Source organism: Pistacia vera, unplaced genomic scaffold (genome assembly GCF_008641045.1).
Source record: "Pistacia vera cultivar Batoury unplaced genomic scaffold, PisVer_v2 Contig342, whole genome shotgun sequence".
NCBI classification, from domain to species: domain Eukaryota; kingdom Viridiplantae; phylum Streptophyta; class Magnoliopsida; order Sapindales; family Anacardiaceae; genus Pistacia; species Pistacia vera.
The window spans coordinates 1,109,921-1,121,728 of record NW_022196160.1 but is presented as its reverse complement, the minus strand read 5'-3'; the positions used below and the strand labels follow the sequence as shown (position 1 = coordinate 1,121,728).

General features: G+C 33.3%; 1 protein-coding gene across 1 annotated transcript; it reads right to left on the bottom strand.

The window, feature by feature from the left end:
* Positions 1 to 1,503: 1,503 nt before the first annotated feature.
* LOC116138625 (primase homolog protein-like) lies at positions 1,504 to 11,705 on the bottom strand. Its single transcript, XM_031424329.1, has 8 exons — positions 11,689 to 11,705; positions 11,249 to 11,309; positions 3,423 to 3,488; positions 3,215 to 3,331; positions 2,588 to 2,635; positions 2,388 to 2,473; positions 1,880 to 1,940; positions 1,504 to 1,620 (listed from the first exon to the last, which is right to left on the bottom strand). The coding sequence occupies exons 1-8, from the start codon at positions 11,703 to 11,705 to the stop codon at positions 1,504 to 1,506; spliced, it is 573 nt and encodes a 190-aa protein (XP_031280189.1).
* Positions 11,706 to 11,808: the final 103 nt, after the last annotated feature.

Here is an 11,808-nt window from a genome sequence, read left to right as displayed (position 1 = left end):
AAACGGGTTCAAAAACACATTTAGAAGAATCAATTATATAATAAAATATGGGGTTTCAGCAAAACAAAATAAAGATTAAAGACTTCAAAGTTTTTCATTAGAAGTTTATGCAAATATTCAATCAATGTCACTCCTTTGGACTCTAAATTTCTTCTATGAAAAAATGTTCCTTGAAATTTCTTTGTTCACATAAATGTGATTTTAAGAATAATGTTATGAGTAATGTTATATTTATACCACTCTTTTATTATTTTAAATAATTTCACTTATTATATACACTTATACATTATAGCTTCACTTATCATGGGTCGAAAACAGACACTCTTTGCACCATTTAGTGCCCTATAATGAGACAAAATTAATGAATGATAATCCAATTTTTGCTCAAAGGTTCCTAAAGTCCTTTCACACACTAAAGTCTCATTTCACACAATCTTTTCACACAAATATTTTTTTTCCAGGAATTAAGTTGGATGCCTATTTCCATCTACAAAAGTAGGACTTAAGATTGCAAAGATACAAAATTTTGTAGCAATTTTCTCAAGTTTTTTTTTTTTTTTTTAAATCCAAGATACAAAGAAGATGATAGGGTTAAACATCAAAGACTTAGTAATGGTATAGAAGTTAGGTTAAACTGCATATCAAGTGGGTTTGGATAGTAGTACAAAATTTGGATCCATTTTTCATTAGAGCTTTTACTAGCTTTTAAAGAATATACACATTTATTGTTTAATTCCTATTTTGTAACCACTAATCACAAACCCTTACTTTTATGTAAACAGTGCACAGAATTTTAAAATTATATAACAAGACAGTGATAGCTTGCGTAATTCAATGAACCTTTCACAAAAGTTTGGTACAAATTTCGGTAATTTTCAAGGAGAAGGAATATGTCAAATTTCCTTGAAGTTTCTTTACTTTTTTTACTTTGATTTGAAAGGAGGGACCCGTGTCTCTTGCTTTATTATTAACATACACTTCCATGTAATTATTAAAATAAAAAAAATGGGTGTATATCCCATTTCCCGCAAGCTACACTCTTGTTGACTCAAAACTCCTGTGAGTCTTTTAAGAAGAGAAAATTTCGAAACAATAAATAGATAGATTGGCAAAATCTTTCATCATCTTCGAGGGAATTGGCTACTAATTAAATGAAAAGAAAATAATTAATAAAAATTGGTAATTGACATGTAATACATGATATGATAAAGTAATGTTATTATTACATAAACCATGTAACATTATTGACACAATGGAATAAGATTAAATGTTAGATGTCTTTTAGCATAGAGGTTTGAATATATAAACGATATCTTTTGAGTCCACGAGACAAAATATCGAATTCACAACAAAAAAAATTTTGAAGAGAAAATCTTTTGATATGAAAAATATTCATGGAAAAAAGTTATGCAATCTGTTTGTTTGAAGACAAGACCGGCAATTTGCTGCAAATCTTTACCAGAAATTTGAAACGAAAATATGAACAATATAATCAGTTATATTCTATTGATTCAAGAAAAAGTTCATAAACAGCATTGCTCGGTCTGGAACTTGTAGCTGATACAACTCCGCTTTTTCAATTACTTCCTTCAGAGCATCTCCACCCAAAAACTTGAGAACCTATGGCCACAAACCAAACGAAGCAATAATAACATATGCAGATTGTCCTTCAGAAACAGAATAAAAAAGTTACAGTCCAAGCCCTCCAATCAATGAGGACAGTAAGATTCATGAATAAATAAATCATGAGAGAAAGTGCAGAACAAAAACCAGACGGCAAAGGCGTAGAATAGTGGACATAACCAAATACAATAAAGCTACATTATTGCTTGTTCCAGAGGAAAACAGGAAAGGAAAGGAGGAAATGACAATCAAAAACCTCATTTGCATCATTGAAGCAACAGAGCTCATCTTTCTTTGGCCATTGGACACGCCAGCATCTGAAAACCGACAAACAAACTACATGAAGAGATAATTCTAAGTATATGGATACTACTTTTGGGGGGCAATATAAACAGAATTCAGTCTCTAAACCTAAAACATGATGATGATAATCAGACAGGGCGTAATATTGTAGTAAAGATACCATTTTATACTACTATTACTAAAGATATTGCCTACATTAAGGTTTCACCAGGACAAGATTTGGCACCATCAATTTGATAATTCAGTGCAATATAAACCAAAAGCTATAAGTTTTGGACTATTGATAAGTAGGTTGTTGTGCGAGAAAGTGATACACTCTGCTATCAATCACTATGCTACAGCACTAAATCAAAGTAATATTGCAAATGAATTTAATAATTGAAAGCATTTGCATATATAAGTTTCTAGAAGAATGTAAAAGTTTCTGAAGTACATGAAAGGAATTAATTTATAATTGAAACCTCTCTTTTCCAAGACGGCGTGCTAGCTCTTCAGCCAAGGCTTGGCCAGGTACATCACCATCAGTTGCCAGGATAATGCGAGAAACCTACAAGATTTATTAACGCTTTTAAGAAATAATATCAAGCAATGAAAAGAGGAAGACCAATACAAATTTCCATAACAGCTCTATCACTAGAGCATGCATATGTATTAAGTTTACCTTATCCAAGTGCTCTTTGCAGTTCCATATATACTGATATCCCCTGTCCTATGTTCCCAAACAAGAAGCAGAAAAGAAATTGTAAGCAAATATTAAAAAAAAAAAAACCACAACACACAACAAAAAATAACTTTTAATTAAATTCAAGACATTAATTGCAAATCAAAATAAAAAAATAAAACTATCAATGAATAATTTGTTACTCTTTCATAAGGAAGATGCAATCAAACCTTATATAGAATGGAAGAACTATTTTTATCGACCACTTACATTATGCAATATTTCTTGGCAATGAATACATAATACAAAATATACGTTAATTCAAAGCAAATTTTGAAAAACTTAAATGGGCTACAGATAGAATGGAATCAATGGCTTTGTGAAAGAGAAGCTAAATCTAATTCAATATGATATCTTAATTCAAAGCAATAATTTATTGGATACTTAAGAATTTGAGTTAAATGTGAGTATGCATTTACATTCAGGAAAAATATCAAAGTTCTTTCATATTTGCCAATTAAAAAAAGGGCTTTTAATGATGCTACATACTTCTTTGCATAAAGGAAATTAATAAATTTGTATAAATCATCATCACAGGCTCCAAAATTTCCAAGTCTCGAACCAAACCTTTTCCCGTGGTGGTAATTCTCTGGCAGAAGCCTTTTCTGGTGCTCCACAAGGAACACTTACACAATTTAGGAAGCCAGCTTCCTCCATCGCAAGCTTATCCATTTCACCTTCAACCTATGATCAGCATCAAACAATAAAAATCAGTAGACAAAGAGATTTAAATTAGTGAGTAAAAGAAGCCGAAGTATGATTTGGCGGTATTTACAATGATGATTTCAGCAGCTTCCTTTATATCATCAAGTCCAAATAACCATTTCTCTGTGCCCCTCTCCTGAAATGAAAGCAACAATCCCACAAGAAAATCAGACTACAATGCAGCTACACTTGATTATAGATTGACAAAACAGGAATGACAGGTACTGAAATGGCACTTTAATGTACTACGGACAAATTCACTATCTCCACACAACAAATGAAAGAAACTAGCCAATAAGCTTTTTGCCTTTGCTGATTGGCATTAGCTCTCCCAGTCCATGACAACTGTCCCCCACCAACTGCAGCAGCAGCTTGTGCAATAACTCTAAAGAATCGGAGATTACCAAGACGTAGATGCAGACCCATACTGCCTAATCATGCTGAATGCCTCTGCATAAGCTCCATTCACCCAGTTTTTTGTCCGCATCGGCACCTTCAAAAAGGACCCCATGATCTGCCAGAACAATTGACATGTGGACAGCATCAGTTGACCTTCATCTCCTGCTTCCTTTGACAAGTATAGGATAGCTGGTAACAACTGAAACTAAGAGCAAAACATATGGGTACACAAGAGGGTCCTTTCCATTCTTGTATAATTCGAAGGGTTTATTGGTAAGCCTGCAGATCATCAAACTTATGGTGCCAGACCCTCATTCAATATAACGATGAGGCTCCACGGGTACATCCCGTACAGCCGACAATTTGAACCACAGAAATCCTCTATAGTATTGAATAGAGTTGCTAATCTCTAAGCAGGCGACAATTTGCCTGCGAGAACCGATATGATAGCATAGAGTAACAACTTTTTTTCATATGCAGGTCGACCCACACGATCACCCATCTCTGAACATTTTTCACATTCTTCTGAAGCAGCAGCTGCAATCCTGGAGGCACCATACCTCCAGTGTAATCCACTCTGTAAGCTGTCAAAAATGAAGTAACAATAAGGAGTGATTATAAGGTATTAGTACTGACGGAATGAACAATCAGTACCACAGGAGCAAACTGATTTGAAGGACGGGATGATAAGGCAACATTTCTGCTTCATCATAGTATCCCGTTCTCAAGCAAAATAAATCTGTCACATAAAAAAAAAAATGCAGTAAAGAAGTAAAATAAAAAAAGAGAATCTATCATAAAATCAAAAAACTGATTCAATTCTTGCCAATCAACCAAATCTGTTATGATCTAAGAAATAAAAAATACACAAGAAATACAGTGGGTGGCCTTTTGTCTTACATTTAAATATTTTTTAGTAGGAGTGCCTTCCTTCAATATAAAGCAACCAAATAATAATAAAATAATATAAAATAAAAATCCGAAAATGGGCTCTCTACAACAGAAAATGCGAACTAAAGCTAACAGCAATGTCCCTAGAGACTAGAGGTCATAAGTTTCAAAGTCAAGTTTGTGGCTATTTGAGTTTTCACATCTTCCCTCTAGCCTATTAGTGAAAAAACAAGGCCCCGAGAAATGGAGCACAATGTCACAACAAAATAAAAGCAAACACGCTAGCAGCAAATTTTGGCAATGATGTGCACACGGTTACCGTAACAATAAGTTGGTACCTAAAAGGTTTTGAACGAAAATAGGTACCTTTGTCAAATCTGTAGTGGTTTCTGTTTATTAATAGTAAAAAGACTAAAATGCCCTTTAAAGTTTCAATTTTAGTTTTTTATAAATTAAAAATTTCTAAAAAACCCCCTAGATTTGCTAATTTAATTAAACACACCCTAATATAAAAGTTTGTTAATGAACAAAAACACCCCACCACCCCCAGTGCCAGTTCAGCACCATCGTCGGAATCTGGCCTTCGGATCTGTGTCGTAAGTGCCGATCTGGCCCTTCCGGTCAGATCCGCCACGGATCTGGCCGGAAAAGGCAAGATCTGGCCGGCGAAGCAGCAGCCAGATCTGGCCTTTTCTGGCCAGATCAGCCACGGATCTGGCCAGAAAAGGCAGATCGACGCGTTACGCACAGATCCGACGGGTCTGGTCGTAACCAACTTTCCGGCCAGATTGGGCGGTGGTGGCCGGAATCTGGCACTGCGGGTGGCAGGGGTGTTTTTGTTATTTTACAAAATTTTTATTATTGGGGTATTTAGTTAAATTTGTAAACCTATGGGGTTTTTTAGAAAATTTTCAAATTATAAAAACTAAAATTCAAACTTTAAGGGCATTTTAGTCTTTTCACTATAATAAACAGAAATCACTAACGAACATAACGAAAGGTACCTATTTGTCGTTCAAAACCTTTTGGGTACCAACTTATCGTTACGACAACCTTGGGTACGTGTAAGTCGTTTCTCCGCACAAATTTTACATAATCCAGAGCAAACATTTTATTTCACTCCATAGTGTACAAGAGTTAAAGACTAGAGGTCACAATTTCAAAAAGATTCCAGTACATAACACAAAATTATGTCCAAGATTAATATGTATTAATTATGTAATTATTTAATTAATTTCTTAGGCCTACTCCAAGATAAGTATTTTTATTTTATGGGTTTAGTTTTGTAAGATCTTATTGGTAGTTACATAAATGAAAAAATAAAATCTTAAATAATATCCTAATAATATAATATAATTTGGACAGATAATGTGTTAACAGAGTAGTGTCCTAATAATTCATATATAAAAATTTTAATCAATGGAAATGGTTCTGCGTCGAAATCCTAGTTAGAAATACAGGTATGGTAAAAAAAAAAGTATAGGAATTCTACGATATGATACAGCAAATGGTGAAAATACGTTTGTAAAAATTTGGTCATAAATTTATATGCGAAAAAAATACGTGTATTGGTATACTAAGGGTGTTCAAAAGAACGGTTGGAACCGGAACCGGAACCGACAGGACCCTGAGTTTGGTCTGGTTCTACCCAGAACTAGTTGTCAAAAGGGTAGGTTCCGATTCCAAATTGGAACCATTACTGCGCGTTTTGGTTCCTATAGTCCGGAACTGGAACCAGGAACCAGGAACGAGACTAGTATAAAATAATAAAGATTAGGGGGTAATAGAAACTTTTGTAGAAAAATTAATGTGATACATTTATATTATATCTAACATTTAAAGTAGTTGGTTTGACTTGAGAATCTACATTTAAAGTAATGGAGTTTGTAATTTGTAATTTTATTTTTGTTAACAAGGCCAGGGTGGGAGGGTATTTGTAAGTTTTTAAGGTTTGTTTTTGCCGCTTTTTAAAAATTTTGGGGGTCATGTAATTTTACAGTGACCCAGAACCAGAAACGGAACCATTGTTACAGGTTCTAGTTCTGGGTACTAGGAACCGGAACCGTCGGTTTCGGTTCCTTCAAACAGTACAGGGTACCCGGACCGAAACACCTAGTATATACGGGTTTTACTAAACAACATTATCAATAATATGGTTTGAAAATATGGTAATATCAATCCTAATTTTAACACTTTCTATAGACACATGGTTAAAATCAATATAGAATTTCATTATTTTCATTGTCTTGTTACATATATGGTAGGGTATACCAATACATAGCCTAACTATTTCTAATAAAGCTAACACTTAAAGTTTATAATAAAGTTAAAACTTGTATAAAAAAAAAAACTGTTATAACCATACAATACAAAACAACAAACTAAAGGATATATGTTAAAACTTGTATAGAAATGTGTATCGTGACGTGAGGCGTTGAGAGTTGAAGTCTTGGACTTGAGCTTGGACCTTGAGAAGAGAGAAAAAGAGAAGAGAAAGAAGAGATCAAGACTCAAGAGATGAAGAAAAGAGAGTTAAAGCGATGAAGAACTGTAAAGATTTGAAGAACTGTGAAGAAAAACTAAGGAAAACCAAAAGGAAGGAGAAAAGAAAATCTTTTTTTAGTCATACCCCACCAAAACGACGTCATTTTGGATTTTCATTTAATTTTTTTTTTTTGCCTATGGAATTCGGCAATAATACGCTATTAATTCGCATATATACAACAACCTTGATAAAATATGTAAATTTGAGTTTTATACGCGTATTTACTAACTAGGGCCTAAATTGCTTTCTTTTACAATTTGTGCATTCTGTTTTCATTTTCTTTGCCTAATAAATCGTGAAAAATTGCTCAGCTACGGTTTTTTGAAATTTTAGATGAGAGAACGGATAAAAAAGCTTGTAGAAGAGAAAAACATGAGCCCCACATTTTATATGAAAATTTATAATTTTGATTAAAAAATATTTTATTCTCTTCTTTTTGCTTTTCTCTTTTAAAAAAAACAATTTTTTTTCTTAAAAAAATATTTGTTAGTACAAAATTGCAAGGGGAACAAAAAATGATATAATTAAGATAAGTTTTGAGACAAATAAAATAAACCATATTTTCAAGGGGTTTTATCAATTGTGTAGGTGGTCAATTTCATATATTTTTCTTTTCAATCAATATATCAAACTCTTTTTTTCTTTTCTTTTTTCAATCATTTCAATATTAAAAACAGAAATAGATACAAAATATAAAAGAACACATTCCTAGCTCTACCAACTTTTGTCTTTATTTATTATTATTATTTCTTTTATGGAAGGCAATTGGTAATCACATAATTCTAGAGTAAATTCTATTTTTAATAAAAACCTAACATTTTCAAAATTAGAACTAGTGAGATGGGTATAGGGGGAATTTCTCAATACTTAGCCAATATATATATATTATTAAATATTAATTAATTATAATAATATTATATATGAAGTTTTTATCGATTTGAACTTATAATAAAGGGGTTTCTTAACCCCTCGCAAAATGAATCATATAAAATTTCTCTAAAATTTCAAAAATAACATAAATCCTCTCATGTTAGTATCTGGTTTGAACTTATAACATGAAATGTTAATAAATATTTTCTTAATATCCTTCACTTTTTATTTTGACCCCAGAAGCTAAAGGGCAAAGAGAATTCTTCAATTACTATAGACCATAGAGGATTTTTGTTATTTGGTTATACTTCGCGGAATTATTGTTATAAGCAGTTGTCTAAGATATTACCTCCGACGATACTAATCAAGAATCCCTAATGCTCTATTTTGCAGCAGAAAACGTGATTCAATTGCATGATTTCAAGTTTTGATGAAGAATTATGTTGCAAAACACCATGAAACATTCCAAGGAAAAAAGGCATGAATCTATTAGTAGTAATTGCTGCATACTTTACCATGAATTTGGACTGAAAAACCATGAACCATAAACGCATTATCAATAAACTTATGTTGATTTCTGATATAATGGGCCCAAACCTTGAGTCGAGGGCCTAGATGGTTGAGCAAAACTATTTTGAAAAACCAGCTTGCCAAATGAGAGTACCCAACTCCGTATAAACCACTTAATCCCTCATTCCTTTCCAATGTGATCTAAAAATTTCAAATATCATTTAGGTTTTTCAGTCTTTTGAAAGAATTGGGCACAGCCACCCTTAAGCTTTGCAAGATATTTCACAAATGAAATGGGCACAGCCAACCATTCCATTGCCAAGAACTATGTTAAAAGGAGAAATGAAAGAAACGAAACCTGTAATTCTTTGAATGTGTTTTATGAGCTTTATGTACACCGTTTTTGTTGGTCTGGAACTTGGTAGCTGATACAACTCACATTTTCAATTACTTCCTTCAGAGCACCTCGACCCGGAAACGTTTATAACCTATGGCCACGGACCAAACACCGTAGTAAGAACAATCTACAGATCATCCCTTAAAAATGAAACTCTTAAGATTTTGACAGAAATAAAAGAAAACGTTACTCTTAATTTTTTCCAGCTATTTTAATCCCAGTCCTCTAATTCCCAAACCCTCGAAACAATGAGGACATACAATTCATGATGAATAAATAATATATGAGAGAAAGCATGTTCATTTTTAAAATCATCAGTTCTATCATATCAGTTGGAGAAAGTGCGAAACAAAAGCCAAACCGCAAAGGTAGAATAGTGGACAAACCAAATACAGGTAAAACTACATTATGCTAATTCCAAAGGAAAACAGCAAAGGAAGGAAGAAAAGAGAATCAAAACCATCATTTGCAACATTGAGCAACAGAACTCATCTTTCTGGGCCTGGACACGCAGCATCTAAAAAGACAGACAACTAAAGAGATAATTAAGTATTTGGATAATACTTTTGGGGGAGATATAAAACAGAATTCAGACTCTATACCTCAAACATGATGATTATCAGCAGACAAGGTATACTATTGTAGTAAAATTTCTGTTGATACGTTATTTACAAAAGATATTGCCACATTAAGGTTTCACGTGTCAAGATTTGCACCATCAATTGATAATTCACTGCTATCTTTACAATCCTAGATACCACCAATTAAAGCAAAAGCTATAAAATTGGGCTCCGACAAGCAGGCTTCATCAATTTTTGTCTTAATCACTGATTAGAGTCACAAGTTTCTGAAGCACATGAAAGGAATTAATTATAATTGAAACCTATGCTTTCCAAGATGGCATGCTAGCTCTCAGCCAAGGCTTGGCCGGGTATTCACCATCATTCTAGGATAATGCGAGAAACCTCAAGATTCATTCATGTTTAGAAATAAGATCAAGCAATGAAAGAGAGGAAAACAATAACATATCAGTTCAAGCATGCATTAGTAATAAGTTTACCTATCAAAGTGCTCTTTGCAGTTCCATATATACCATATCCAGTATCCTATGTTCCCAAACATGCACAAGAATTGTAAGCTAATATTAAAAAGTCATTGTCGAAATGCCAAGTTTGATATGAAATTTAAAAAAAATGCTAAGAATCAAAACAGGCAACAAACTAAAAACAGTTTTCCTTTCATATGAAAATGCAATCAAACCTTAGGGATGAAGAACTATTTAACCCACCCCTTACATATGCAAATTTATTGGCAATGAACACATGCATAAAATATACATTAATTCATAGCGAAGTTAGAATAACTTAAATGGGCTACATATTAAATGGAATTAATTGCCTTTACTTTAAATATTGAAGTCTTTTTTTTTTCCGTAAAATATTTTTCATGTAACCATATTCTTGAGCTATTTTATGCATACTAATATCCCACCATTTGCCAATTAAATTTTTTTTTGAGTTGATACATTTATGTAAATCATCATCACGGGCTCAAAAATTTCCAAGTCTCAAACCAAACTTTTTCTGTAGCGGTAGTTCTTTAGCAGAAACCTTTTGTGGTGCCCACAAGAAACGGTTACACAATTTAGGAAACCAATTGCCTCGATTGCAAGCTTGTCCATTTCAGCTTCAACCTATGATCAGCAACAATAATAAAATTCACTAGAGAAAGAATTTGAATTACTGGTAAAAGAAGCCAAAATATGATGTAATGATATTTACAATGATAATTTCAGCCGCTTCCTTTCATCAAGTCACAATGACCATTTCTTTGTGCCCCTCTTCTCCTGAAACAAAGGAAGAACTATCGCAAGCCTGATGCTTGGTACTTAAAACATTCCATTGCCTCGACAATGGAATTTTAGAGTATTTTTTTTATTGTAACATTTGTGCTACAACATAAACTAAACCAAGGCCTGGTACTTAGAGGGCACGGCCCTCCAAAATGAAGTTTGAGTCAGTTTGAAACATTTGATCACAAATGATGAGGATATGAGAATATGAATCCTTCAATCCAACTAAGGATCAATCTAATATCTAGAATTTCGGAGTCAGTTACCTCTAATCTTAATCACCACTCTGGAATTCCTTTTCTAAAAGCCAAAACACATTAATTAGAGCATTCTATGTGGTTGTGCTATGTCCCACTTTTATCTCTGTCACTCCATTGGTTATCAAACTATATTTATCCATTCAACATCCATGGAAAGGATGAACACAAATACCTGCCAAAAAATTTTCTCCCTGCAGGTTCGGTGCTTGCAACAAATGACCACCCCATTTTGTCTAAAAGGGAAAGATATGACCACTGTTAACAAGTTTTGGAAGTGGTTAGATAGCAAACTTCAAGATGAGAGCAAGATCCATCGTACATTTAAATATCTTTTCTGAGATTATAGCGCCGCCATGTGCATAATTTGAGAATTAAAATTGTTAGGATACTCTCTAATTGACAGTCAATAAGCTACCAAGATTTGCATCGATAAATATAATTGCTAGATGTAACATATTCACTGACCAACTATAGGCAAAAACTCAACGATTAATCAAACATGGGACGAAGAAAAATCTTTGCATTACATCAACAACGGCCAACAGCCACAAGCAATGGAATAGAGAGGCGACCGAATGCAGTGAGGAGCAAGGTAAATTAACTCTTACAAACCTATTGATCAAATCCATAGTTACTAAAGTGATATATAAAGATAGCAGTTTAGATTTGGAAAAATTGATCCCAAAAGGAGTTTTAAAAAGCTACAGCAACAAGTATCTATCTTGCCTACTA